Source organism: Anomaloglossus baeobatrachus, chromosome 7, assembly GCF_048569485.1.
Source record: "Anomaloglossus baeobatrachus isolate aAnoBae1 chromosome 7, aAnoBae1.hap1, whole genome shotgun sequence".
Classification (NCBI taxonomy): Eukaryota; Metazoa; Chordata; class Amphibia; order Anura; family Aromobatidae; genus Anomaloglossus; species Anomaloglossus baeobatrachus.
The window spans coordinates 196266452-196281005 of NC_134359.1; the positions used below are offsets into that span (position 1 = coordinate 196266452).

At 48.2% G+C, this 14554-nt stretch overlaps 1 protein-coding gene across 2 annotated transcripts in view; it reads left to right on the forward strand.

The window, feature by feature from the left end:
* The first annotated feature begins 4 nt into the window (after nt 1-4).
* Nucleotides 5-14554, forward strand: part of PTCD1 (pentatricopeptide repeat domain 1) — a 41870-nt gene continuing 27320 nt past the window's right edge. The window contains exons 1-3 of one of the 2 annotated variants that reach the window (XM_075317854.1): nt 31-111; nt 2095-2231; nt 6054-6494. In XM_075317854.1, coding sequence (XP_075173969.1) covers nt 6084-6494 — 411 coding nt within the window. In that variant the 5' untranslated portion in view covers nt 31-111; nt 2095-2231; nt 6054-6083. Of the gene's footprint in view, nt 112-2094; nt 2232-6053; nt 6495-14554 lie in introns of both variants that reach the window. The other variant, XM_075317853.1, reaches the window with a different exon arrangement.

Here is a 14554-nt window from a genome sequence, read left to right on the forward strand (position 1 = left end):
TGGGGCCTCGGCAGTGCATTGTGGGTAACGTCACCTGCGCCAGAGGACGGCATGGTGCTGGCGGACAGTGCCATAGTGTGCCGGGTGCACGGCTGGGAGCAGGGGACACAGGTTCGTACTTTCTCTTCTCTTATCGCAGTCTATTGCTCGCTGTTATCAGTATGTGAGTTATAGAAGCAGGGCGGCCAGGCTGGCTTGTTATTTTCTGGTCGGCGTGTGAAAAATCACTGACAATGTATATAGCGGACACATTGGATACCATACATCATTGTAATAAGTGGTCTGTATCTGCGGCCCATCACTCTGGGGAGAATCACTCACTGTATGAGGATTACAGCCAGTGGCGTAACTAGAGTTTGATGGGCCCTGGTGCAAAATTTGGACCGGACCCTCCCCCTCCACGTACACCGACACCTAAGACCCCGTCACACACAGAGATAAATCTTTGGCAGATCTGTGGTTGCAGTGAAATCATGGACATATTGTTCCATTTGTACACAGCCACAAACCTGGCACTGATTGTCCACAATTTCACTGCAACCACAGATCTGCCGCAGATTTATCTCTGTGTGTGACAGGGCCTTTAGGGTAGGGATAATGACACTGACAATTGGCTCTTACCCTCAGCACCCAGGTTTCTCATGATCTGAAATCCATCTTGTCCTCGGCACTCAGCTTCCCCATGCTCTGCTATATATCATTCCCTCAGCACCCAGCTTTCCCATATCAGAGCAGGGGAAAGCTGAGAGATGTACAGCAGAGCATGGGAAAGCTGGGTGCTGAGAGCTGTATAGCAGAGCATGGGAAAGCTGGGTGCTGAGAGATGTATAGCAGAGCATGGGAAAGCTGGGTGCTGAGAGATGTATAGCAGAGCATGGGAAAGCTGGGTGCTGAGAGATGTACAGCAGAGCATGGGAAAGCTGGGTGCTGAGAGATGTATAGCAGAGCATGGGAAAGCTGGGTGCTGAGAGATGTATAGCAGAGCATGGGAAAGCTGGGTGCTGAGAGATGTATAGCAGAGCATGGGAAAGCTGGGTGCTGAGAGATGTACAGCAGAGCATGGGAAAGCTGGGTGCTGAGAGATGTACAGCAGAGCATGGGAAAGCTGGGTGCTGAGAGATGTACAGCAGAGCATGGGAAAGCTGGGTGCTCAGAGATGTACAGCAGAGCATGGGAAAGCTGGGTGCTGAGAGCTGTACAGCAGAGCATGGGAAAGCTGGGTGCTGAGAGCTGTACAGCAGAGCATGGGAAAGCTGGGTGCTGAGAGCTGTACAGCAGAGCATGGGAAAGCTGGGTGCTGAGAGATGTACAGCAGAGCATGGGAAAGCTGGGTGCTGAGAGATGTACAGCAGAGCATGGGAAAGCTGGGTGCTGAGAGATGTACAGCAGAGCATGGGAAAGCTGGGTGCTCAGAGATGTACAGCAGAGCATGGGAAAGCTGGGTGCTGAGAGATGTACAGCAGAGCATGGGAAAGCTGGGTGCTGAGAGATGTACAGCAGAGCATGGGAAAGCTGGGTGCTCAGAGATGTACAGCAGAGCATGGGAAAGCTGGGTGCTGAGAGCTGTACAGCAGAGCATGGGAAAGCTGGGTGCTGAGAGATGTACAGCAGAGCATGGGAAAGCTGGGTGCTGAGAGATGTACAGCAGAGCATGGGAAAGCTGGGTGCTGAGAGATGTACAGCAGAGCATGGGAAAGCTGGGTGCTGAGAGATGTACAGCAGAGCATGGGAAAGCTGGGTGCTCAGAGATGTACAGCAGAGCATGGGAAAGCTGGGTGCTGAGAGATGTACAGCAGAGCATGGGAAAGCTGGGTGCTCAGAGATGTACAGCAGAGCATGGGAAAGCTGGGTGCTGAGAGATGTACAGCAGAGCATGGGAAAGCTGGGTGCTGAGGGAAAGAGCCTTTCTCCCTCAGCACAAAACATTCCCATCCCGATTGTATCTTTGTCCCCCCTTGCATATAGATCTCCAAATACTATAATGGCCCCAATATAGCCTTCCATCTATATATATAATTGCCTTATTCTGTCTGTCTGTCTGTCTGTCTGTCTGTCTGTCATGCTCCGAAATTGTGTCCTTACGGTGACACAAAGCTGATTGGCCGCTGGGCTCGCCATGGCCCCGCCCCCCCACACGGATTGGCCTCTCGCCCCGGCTCTCTGCAGGCCCCGCCCCCCTCACGCAATGCACGCTCGCTGTGGCCCAACTGACACGGGGCTCCGATTCCCAGGTGAGTACACACACATCAGATCACACTCACTCTCACACACACCTCACACATCACATCCACACATCACAACATCCTGGGATATCGCTTGCTTCTACACCGGCTCCGTCAGGATCCCGGCAGCGCCAGACATAACCTTGCGATGCTGGGATCTTAACGGAGGCCGTGAAAGCTGGTAACCATTATACACATCGGGTAACTAAGGTCCCTTAGTTACCCGATGTGTATCATAGTTACCAGTGTACACCGGCTCACACTCACTCTCATACACACCTCACACACACATCACATCGCATCCACACATCAAGGTCCTGCAGCTGCGGAACATACATAACATAACAGCACACACATAACAGCACACACACACACACAAATCAGATCACACTCACTCACACACACACATCACATCGCATCCAAATACTCACAACATCCTGGGATATCGCTTGCTTCTCGGCGGCGATATTGTGCTGTGAGCTTCCAGGACCTGACAGAGGATCACATGGCCAGAAGCATGTGATATCCCCGGATGTTGTGAATATCACCGCGTATGTTCAATATCGTCAGTGTCTGTGTGTGTGAGTGTATGCGATCGGGTGTGTGTGAGTGGATGCGATCGGTTGTGTGTGTGAGTGGATGCGATCGGTTGTGTGTGTGAGTGGATGCGATCGGTTGTGTGGGTGAGTGGATGCGATCGGTTGTGTGGGTGAGTGGATGCGATCGGTTGTGTGGGTGAGTGGATGCGATCGGGTGTGGGTGAGTGTCGGCAGAGGAGCACGGCGTGCTGGAGGAGGCTGGGAGCAGAGAGGCTGATCTTGGGGAAGGCTGGGAGGGGGAGGCTGATGCTGAGGGAGGCTGGAAGGAGAGAGGCTGAGCAAACGTGCTCCATCCGCCATACTGCGCACTCCCCATCGTGCTGCATCCCCCATGCTGCACACTCCCAAACGTGGTCCATCCGCCATGCTGCGCACTCCCAAACGTGGTCCATCCGCCATGCTGCGCACTCCCAAACGTGGTCCATCCGCCATGCTGCGCACTCCCAAACGTGCTCCATCCGCCATACTGCGCACTCCCAAACGTGCTCCATCCGCCATACTGCGCACTCCCCATCGTGCACCATCCGGCATGCTGCGCACTCCCAAGCGGATGGAGCATGATGGGGGGTGCGCAGCATGGCGGATGGAGCACGTTTGGGAGTGCGCAGCATGGCGGATGGAGCACGTTTGGGAGTGCGCAGCATGACGGATGGAGCACGTTTGGGAGTGCGCAGCATGACGGATGGAGCACGTTTGGGAGTGCGCAGCATGCCGGATGGTGCACGATGGGGAGTGCGCAGTATGGCGGATGGAGCACGTTTGGGAGTGCGCAGTATGGCGGATGGAGCACGTTTGGGAGTGCGCAGCATGGCGGATAAAGCACGTTTGGGAGTGCGCAGCATGGCGGATAAAGCACGTTTGGGAGTGCGCAGCATGGCGGATGGACCACGTTTGGGAGTGCGCAGCATGGCGGATGGAGCACGTTTGGGAGTGCGCAGCATGGCGGATGGAGCACGTTTGGGAGTGCGCAGCATGCCGGATGGTGCACGATGGGGAGTGCGCAGTATGGCGGATGGAGCACGTTTGGGAGTGCGCAGCATGGCGGATGGAGCACGTTTGGGAGTGCGCAGCATGGCGGATGGACCACGTTTGGGAGTGCGCAGCATGGCGGATGGAGCACGTTTGGGAGTGCGCAGCATGGCGGATGGAGCACGTTTGGGAGTGCGCAGCATGGCGGGTGGAGCACGTTTGGGACTGCGCAGCATGGCGGATGGAGCATGATAGGGGGTGCGCAGCATGGCGGATGGAGCACGTTTGGGAGTGCGCAGCATGGCGGATGGAGCACGTTTGGGAGTGTGCAGCATGGCGGATAGAGCACGATGGGGAGTGCGCAGCATGGGGGATGCAGCACGATGGGGAGTGCGCAGTATGGCGGATGGAGCACGTTTGGGAGTGCGCAGCATGGCGGATGGACCACGTTTGGGAGTGCGCAGCATGGCGGATGGAGCACGTTTGGGAGTGCGCAGCATGGGGGATGCAGCACGATGGGGGGTGCGCAGCATGGGGGATGGAGCACGATGGGAGGTGCACACCTCCCCCCAACACACACACACACGCGCACTGCACAACACACACACACTAGGAATCACAAACAACGCCCTACACAGACACCCACACACACAGACAACGCTGCACACACAAATATACGCACATACTGCACAACACACACATTGCTCAAAACATACCTCCCCCCAAAACACACCACACCCACACAAACCGCACAACACACACACACACACAACGCTACAGACACACAGCGCTCCACAAACAACGCAACACACGCAACACACATACAACACCGCTCTCACCCCCCGCGACACTCAGAACATGTACAGCGCCCTACACAAACACTTGGTAACTACACACAACAACATCTATATATATATATATATATATATATATATATAAAACAAAAATCATACATGAACTACACAATACGTAAATTCTAGAATACCCGATGCGTAGAATCGGGCCACCTTCTAGTATAGTATAAAGGGTCCCACATAACCCTTCATATATTGAAATGCACCTCCATAGTCCTCCATGTATTATAATTCATTTCCCATAGTCCTCCTTGTATTATAATTCTCCTTGTATTATAATTCACCCCATAGTTCTCCATATATTATACTGCACCACAGTCCTCCATGTTTTATAAGGCACCTCCATAGTCCTCCATGTATAAAGTAGCCTCCATAGTCCTCCATATATTATAATGTAGCCCCCATAGTCCTATATATATTACAATGCAGCCCCATAAACCTTCATATTGTATTATGCAGCCCCATACTCCTTCATGTATAATGCACCCATATAGTCCATGTATAAGGTGTCCTTCGTGTTTATTATGCAGCCCCATAGACCTCCACGTATCATGCAGCCAGCCCCCCAGGGCCTCCATGTGTCATGCAGCAAGCAACCCAGGGTCTTCATGTGTCATGCACCCAGCCCCTTCGCAGGCCTCCATGAGTCATGCAGCCAGCCTCCCCCCACCATGGCCTCCATGTGTCATGCAGCCAGCCCCAGGGCCTCCATGTGTACTGCAGCCAGCCTCCCCGTGTACTCACTGATTTATAATAATAAAAAAAAATAAAAAAAAAGTACTCACCTCTCTTCTCCTTCCACCGCAGCTCTGTCCTCACCTCTACGTGTTTCACCGCTGCTCGTCCTCACTTCTGTCCTCGTGGCTCCGGTCGGCGTCCTCCTGCGCTCTATGCTCTCACCACACACAGCAGTCGCACAGGAGTGACGTCACTGCGCAGTCACGGGGGAAGACTTATGATGCATAGAGCGGCTCCGGCTGCTCTATGCAATATCAAAGCAGAGCGCGGTGACGCCACCGCAGACACCAGGCAGGGGGCCTGGAGTTAGTGGCGGCGACCGGGTCATATAGCGGCCGCCGCGCCGTGTGGTCTGCGGCAGAACAGCGCAGCTCCTCTCACAGAAAGGAGCTGGCTGCTGATCTGCCGGGCTGCCGCGGGCACCTAACTTCCCGGGCCCGGTCGCAATGGCGACTGCTGCGACCGCGGTAGTTACGCCCCTGATTACAGCCTCCACCTGTATGTGCAGAGCAGGCACATAGAGATCCTACACAGTATGTGCACACTGTATCCTCCACTATATATACACTATATACTGTGCATACACGTATGACCCCCAGCAGCCGTGCTGCTGTCTAGATCTCCATAGTTGACAGCGGATAATATATCTTTCTTTTTGTGTATTCTTTCAGCTGTGTGATGACCGTTGATCGCCAGCTACCATGGGCGTCCTGCAGATCCTCGCTAAGTTACCATCAAACTCCCTGGCATCAGGATGGTTAATAAAAGTGCGACCCGTGTGCGGGCAGCTTGGTCTAGCTCATTGCCGGACCCCAACATACCAGCGTCTGTCCCCCCAGCAGAGAGGGCCGCTATTCAGGGCTATCTCTGACCAGGCCGGGGCTGGCCATGATTCACTGGGACCAGACGAGGACAACTTTGGAACATTGTCCAAGACGTTCACCTCAAGAACTGTGTTTAAGAAATCTTCTCCACACCTCCAGGACCTGAGATATGAGGAGGATGAGGAAATTACTGGGGGAACACAATCCGCTCAGAAGAGGTACAGGGGAAGAAGGAACACCCCGTACTGGTACTTCCTGCAGTGTAAGGCCAAAATAAAGGAGGGCAAGGTAAGACTGCTGGGGGTCCGCCGTGGGAGGGGTCTTACATTTACTACAATAGTTTGCACTGAGGTTTACGACAACATATATTTCCTTCTACATAATCAACAGCTTTTTTACCAATTTTCTTTTACATATCCTAGATTGCATGATTTATTATTTTCCTTCCTTGTCTTTTCTGTAGACTTTGCTATAAAAAAATTCACACAAAAAAGTGTGATTAAAAATCTAACACAAAACCATACACATGTGATAGTCTGTGTGGGGCGTGTGCTGACCGCCATGTAAAGCAGACGCACGGAGCGACTCTCCCGTTCAGTATCCTGATAAAACCCCTTCATCCGTCCTGTATCCTGTAAGGTGCCTCATATTTGGTTCCTGATGTCTGGGAAGGTGCCTGGAGCTGAGAGAGAGGTCATTGGGGACGTTTGGAGCCGGAGATGACCCGCAGTAAGTGTTAGGCCTAGACAATGAGGCATCCAAGATGGCGCCTCCTCACAGCACGCCGGCCAGAGAACGGGCGAGTATAGCCAAACTAGAGCGCTGTGCGGGAGTGACGCAGGACTGCTGCTCAGAGGGACATTCACCCTGTTAGGTACCAGAGGGAAGGTCGGCCGGGGAAAGTAACGAGGGGTCATCACAAGACCTAATGGTGCCCTTCCCCAGTGACAGTGGAGAGAGGCCATGCTAGAGACAGAACAAACACCAAGAGTTCATTCCCCAAAAGAAGCTTGGCTGGAGACTAATGAAAGGTGTAGGCACCCCTAAAATGGAGGCGGGAAAGGTCCCTGAGCAAGAGGACACTGGGGATAATGGTTAACCCCATTCCAGAGAAGGGGTCTACATAACTTGTGTGGGATGGATGAATATATCTCCTCTGTCCAGGGGGAGAATGTTCTACGGGAAGAGTTTTAGTGTTTCCATTAGCACGATCTAACCATTTAAATGGAAATGCTATTTTTTTCACTTTCTGATATTAGACGGTCTAATAGCCCCCCTGCCCTTCACCGGCTGAGGGGCTCCAATTCAGTTATATGTTGTATCATATCAGTTACGTGTTTGAAATTGGGGTCACCTACCAGAGATCCTGCATTTTGTCAGGAAACCGATGGGGAAAGTGGAGGAGCACGTAGGAAAACTGGTCTAAAACATACACAATATATACTGTATACTGTATGATATGAATACCTAGATGTGGCGTCCATGATTGACTTATTGACCTGCAATGTCCAGGGTCAGGGGAGTCTGTAAGAAGATGTGCGCTGTTCACTTGGATACAACAGAAGGCAGGAATTGTACGTCTTATCAGGGATGAGCATGACCAATGACTGTACACTTGATGAAAAATAGCATGGCTGGGCAAAGAGGTCCACTCCACACATGCTGGAGCAGTAAGGGTCTTGGAACATGAGTCTATGCCATTTATTATTCAGGTGTAAAGGTACCGTCACACTAAGCGACACTCCAGCGATCCCACCAGCAACCTGACCTGGCGGGGATTGCTGGAGCGTCGCTACATGGTTGCTGGTGAGCTGTCACACAGGCAGATCTCACCAGCAACCAGTGACCAGCTCCAAGCCAGCAGCGACACGTGGAAGCGATGCTGCTCTTGGTGACTAAGGTAAATATTGGGTAACCAACCCGATATTTACCTTGGTTACCAGCGCACACCACTTAGCGCTGGCTCTCTGCACTCCTAGCCAGAGTACACATTGGGTTAATTACCCGATGTGTAGTCTGGTTATGTGTGCAGGGAGCAGGCACTGACAGTGAGAGCGGAGGAGGCTGGTAACGAAGGTAAATATCGGGTAACCAAGGAAAGGGCTTCTTGGTTACCCGATGTTTACATTGGTTACCAGCGTCCGCAGAAGCCGGCTCCTGCTCACTGCACATTCAGTTGTTGCTGTCTTGCTGTCACACACAGCGATGTGTGCTTCACAGCGGGAGAGCAACAACTAAAAAATGGCCCAGGACATTCAGCAACAACCAACGACCTCACAGCAGGGGCCAGGTTGTTGCTGGATGTCACACACAGCAACATCGCTAGCAATATCGCTGCTACGTCACAAACGTCGTGCCTCAGCAGCGATGTTGCTAGCGATGTTGCTTAGTGAGACGTGGCCTTAAGGTATATTTGTATTCTCTGTGAAAGTTATAATATTAAGATCATAATTGTGACTATATACCGTATACCCCCCCTCGTACTCCTCACAGATTTTAAAAATGGTACTTGCGTTTGGAAGCTCAAATGGGTGTGACTTGAGTAGACCACTTCTCCCTGTTGTTACATGGGTAAGGGAATTTTTCAGAGAAATCATTTATGGAAAAGGGATCGGTTGAAATGAGATGAAAGTGGGAGTTGGCACAGAAAGCCTTGGCGGACCACCCACAGGCCTTAGCATCTAAGAAATGAGTGTTTATCAAACAAAATTACTTTTTGGGAGGAGAAATTGTGAGGCACCTTTTGGCGTCAACAGTGAAGGCACAAAAAGGTGCAACATGGATATCTAGACTGGTGTTGGCAGAAGGAGAAATAACTGCTGACCTCCGAGGTTACATCTTTATTATGCTCCTACTACAGCGACCTATATGCATGTAAATCTATCTCTCGAGCTATCATCCTATGTAAATAATATAAAACTCCTCAATTATCTGTAGCTTCTAGAGACCAGTGGAGGAGTTGCAGGACGCGATGAGCAATCTCCAGTGAAAAGGCTCCAGGATCAGCTGACATTCCAGGGGAACTATATAAAGAGATCCTCAGTCCCACATTATTCAAAATGTTGGAAGGGGCTGAGTTGGGGGGTGGGTCCCCCCTGTGGGTCCCCCCCTTGTTGAATGAAGCAATTATAGTATCGCTGCTGAAACCAAGGGAAACTCTGATGACCCGTATTCGTGCCGACCAATATCCTTACTCCAGGTTGACGTCAAAGTGTTGGCTAACAGATTGAATACAATGATAACTTAAGTAAAATCAGGGTTCATGCCCAATAAGTCTACAGCTGATAATTTAAAGTGAACCTGTCAGGTGCAATAGGCACCCAGAACCATAAGCAATTCTGGGTGCATATTTCTAATCCCTTCCTAACCATCCCTATATCTAGTAACATACAGTCAGGGCCAGAAATATTTGGACAGTGACACAAGTTTTGTTATTTTAGCTGTTTACAAAAACATGTTCAGAAATACAATTATATATATAATATGGGCTGAAAGTGCACACTCCCAGCTGCAATATGAGAGTTTTCACATCCAAATCGGAGAAAGGGTTTAGGAATCATAGCTCTGTAATGCATAGCCTCCTCTTTTTCAAGGGACCAAAAGTAATTGGACAAGGGACTCTAAGGGCTGCAATTAACTCTGAAGGTATCTCCCTCGTTCACCTGTAATCAATGAAGTAGTTAAAAGGTCTGGGGTTGATTACAGGTGTGTGGTTTTGCATTTGGAAGCTGTTGCTGTGACCAGACAACATGCGGTCTAAGGAACTCTCAATTGAGGTGAAGCAGAACATCCTGAGGCTGAAAAAAAAGAAAAAATCCATCAGAGAGATAGCAGACATGCTTGGAGTAGCAAAATCAACAGTCGGGTACATTCTGAGAAAATTCTGTACATTCTGAGAAAAAAGGAATTGACTGGTGAGCTTGGGAACTCAAAAAGGCCTGGGCGTCCACGGATGACAACAGTGGTAGATGATCGCCGCATACTTTCTTTGGTGAAGAAGAACCTGTTCACAACATCAACTGAAGTCCAGAACACTCTCAGTGAAGTAGGTGTATCTGTCTCTAAGTCAACTGTAAAGAGAAGACTCCATGAAAGTAAATACAAAGGGTTCACATCTAGATGCAAACCATTCATCAATTCCAAAAATAGACAGGCCAGCTCAGTTCTGGAAAAGTATTCTATGAACAGATGAGACAAAGATCAACCTGTACCAGAATGATGGGAAGAAAAAAGTTTGGAGAAGAAAGGGAACGGCACATGATCCAAGGCACACCACATCCTCTGTAAAACATGGTGGAGGCAACGTGATGGCATGGGCATGCATGGCTTTCAATGGCACTGGGTCACTTGTGTTTATTGATGACATAACAGCAGACAAGAGTAGCCGGATGAATTCTGAAGTGTACCGGGATATACTTTCAGCCCAGATTCAGCCAAATGCCGCAAAGTTGATTGGACGGCGCTTCATAGTACAGATGGACAATGACCCCAAGCATACAGCCAAAGCTACCCAGGAGTTCATGAGTGCAAAAAAGTGGAACATTCTGCAATGGCCAAGTCAATCACCAGATCTTAACCCAATTGAGCATGCATTTCACTTGCTCAAATCCAGACTTAAGATGGAAAGACCCACAAACAAGCAAGACCTGAAGGCTGCGGCTGTAAAGGCCTGGCAAAGCATTAAGAAGGAGGAAACCCAGCGTTTGGTGATGTCCATGGGTTCCAGACTTAAGGCAGTGATTGCCTCCAAAGGATTCGCAACAAAATATTGAAAATACAAATATTTTGTTTGGGTTTGGTTTATTTGTCCAATTACTTTTGACCTCCTAAAATGTGGAGTGTTTGTAAAGAAATGTGTACAATTCCTACAATTTCTATCAGATATTTTTGTTCAAACCTTCAAATTAAACGTTACAATCTGCACTTGAATTCTGTTGTAGAGGTTTCATTTCAAATCCAATGTGGTGGCATGCAGAGCCCAACTCGCGAAAATTGTGTCACTGTCCAAATATTTCTGGACCTAACTGTACATAAAGAGATCTTTAGAAAAAGTATTTCTAAAGATCCTTTATGATATGCTAATGAGCGCAAGGACTAGTCACAAGGGCGTTAGTTCCTGCGCTCATTCCGCCCTCTTAGCATGTTAGTACACCCACAGTGGTGTGCTAACATGCTATTCAATGCTCATTGTCCAGTGTCATCAGCGGTGACACGTGTACTTGTCTTTTGTCACCACATCAGACACTGGGCAGTGCCCATGATCAGAGGTCCTGGCACTTCCAGTCATGCGCAGTAGACCTTTCTGAAGCTGGGATGCATACACCAAGCTTCATAGTGGGCATGACTGGAAGTGCTGGACTTCACCATGTACACTGCTTGGTATCTGATGCGGTGACAACGGACACAGGGACACGTGTCACTGCTGATGACGTTGGGCAATGGCATTGAATAGCATGTTAGCACGTCCCTGTGGGCGTGCTAACATGCTAATAGGGTGGAATGAGCGCAGAAACTAACGCCCTTGTGACTAGTCCCTGCGCTCATTTGCATATCATAAAGGATCTTTAGAAATACTTTTTCTAAAGATCACTTTATCTCTACTACTAGCTACAGGGACAGTTAGGCAGGGATTATCAATATGCACTGCTCGTGATTCTGGGTGCATATTGCACCTGCCAAATTACCTTTAAAATAAATTGGCAAAAATCATCTTTGTTGCCCCTCAATCCTCTCCCCTCTTTGGAAATAATTGCATGCTCACAGATACAGGTGGTGGATAAGTTCCAATATCTTACAGTAATGATCAGTTTAAATCCCAAGGATTATGTAATGCTTAATATAGATCACCTATTGGCTAGATTTAGATCTGAAATAAATACATGCTGTAGATTGCGTTTGTCGGTAATAGGTAGGGGGGATCTTATTAAAATGATTCTAATGCCCCAACTGTTGTACCTATTACATAATTTACTGTGCTGGATTATACCTCCCATTTTTTTGGAAAATACAGACCATGCTTAGGGAACTAATATGGCGCAAGCGTCAACCGAGAATCAAATGATCAGTCTAGACAAATTGAAAGGGAATTGGCGATACCGGATACCTGTGTTTATTTCATTGCTTCTGAGATACAACACTTTCATGGCTGTGAGGGAGCGTGGGCAAAACAGGACGGCCTGTGCTACAAGACAAAAACTGCTCTGCACTCCTATATACAATGGAAGCAAGCAATGGGTTTGTAGACAGGCACGATAAACCCACACTTGCCTTGATATATAAATGATGTTCTGTTCTTAATGGAAAGCGGATTCGGGGTGCAAATTCAAGCAGACCCTAAACCTGTGTATTGGGAATATGGAAGGGCTGGCGGATGCTGAGTCTCCGATTGCTATTGGCATATCACGTGTTTTATACCAAGCTCACAAACTTACTGTCTGGAGTGGGACACCCAGTCACTATCATTAGGGGAATTAAGAAATACACTGAATAGTATTATACACCGTGTGCAGAATTATTAGGCAAGTTGTATTTTAGAGGATTTTTTTTTATTATTGATCAACAACTATGTTCTCAATCAACCCAAAAGACTCATAAATATCAAAGCTTAATATTTTTGGAAGTTGGAGTGGGTTTTTTTTAGATTTGGCTATATTATGGAGGATATATATTTGTTCAGGTAACTATTACTGTGCAGAATTATTAGGCAACTTAATAAAAACCAAATATATTCCCATCTCACTTGTTTATTTTCACCAGGTAAACCAATATAACTACACAAAATTTAGAAATAAACATTTCTGACATGAAAAAACAAAACCGCAAACAATTAGTGACCAATATAGCCACTTTTTTTTTTTTTTTTTAATGACACTCAACAGCCGACCATCCATAGACTCTGTGAGTTGCTTGATCTGTTTACGATCAACACCACAGTCTCCAGATACTGTTACGAGAGGTGTACTGTTTCCCTGCCCTGTAGGTCTCACATTTTATGAGGGACCACAGGTTCTCTATGGGGTTCAGATCAGATGAACAAGGGGGCCATGTCATTATTTTTTCATCTTTTAGACCTTTACTGGCCAGCCACGCTGTGGAGTAGTTGCATGCATGTGATGCAGCATTGTCCTGCATGAAAATCATGTTTTTTCTTGAATGATACTGACTTCTTCCTGTACCACTGCTTGAAGAAGTTGTCTTCCAGAAACTGACAGTAGGTCTGGGAGTTGAGCTTCACTCCATCCTCAACCCGAAAAGGTCCCACAAGTTGATCTTTGATGATACCAGCCCATACCAGTACCCCACCTCCACCTTGCTGGCATCTGAGTCAGAGTGGAGCTCTCTGCCCTTTACTGATCCAGCCTCTGGCCCATCCATCTGGCCCATTAAGACTCACTCTCATTTCATCAGTCCATAAAACCTTTGAAAAATCAGTCTTAAGATATTTCTTGGCCCAGTCTTGACGTTTTATCTTATGTTTCTTGTTCAGAGGTGGTGGTTTTTCAGCCTTCCTTACCTTGGCCATGTCCATGAGTATGGGCACACCTTATGCTTTTTGATACTCCCGTAACGTTGCAGCTCTGAAATATGGCCAAACAGGTGGCAAATGGCATCTTGGCAGCTTCACGCTTGATTTTCCTCAATTCATGGGCAGTTATTTGGCCTTTTTTTGCCTAACATGCTTCTTGCGACCCTGTTGGCTATTTGCCATGAAACCCTTGATTGTTCGGTGATCACGCTTCAAACGTTTGGCAATTTCAAGACTGCTGCATCCCTCTGCAAGACATCTTACAATTTTGGACTTTTCAGAGCCCGTCAAATCTCTCTTCTGACCCATTTTGCCAAAGGAAAGGAAGTTGCCTAATAATTAAGCACACCTTATATAGGGTGTTGATGTCATTACACCACACCCCTCCTCATTACAGAGATGCACATCACCTGATTTACTTAATTGGTAGTTGGCTCTCAAGCCTATACAGCTTGGAGTAGGACAACATGTATAAAAATTATGTGATCAAAATATTCTTTTGCCTAATAATTCTGCACACAGTGTATGGCTGAAAAAGGCGACATACAGAAAAAGAAATGCAATGAAGAAATTGGAAACTACTTGGGGACCTTGTCTTGATGATCCTTGTCAGCCTTCTGAAATTCTGTTAGTGCCCAGTATTAGGGCTTGACTGTTACAGACTAATACTGTAAGTTGTGCTCTTGCAATTTGTTTTTGGGTGACGTGTAGTATCTGAATGGTGAATACTCCTGGCTTAAATATGTAGATCATAGGGTAGAGGGTATATGTATATGCTGCACCACGTATAACACCTGACGTTGCTCTCCTCTGAAGACATCTT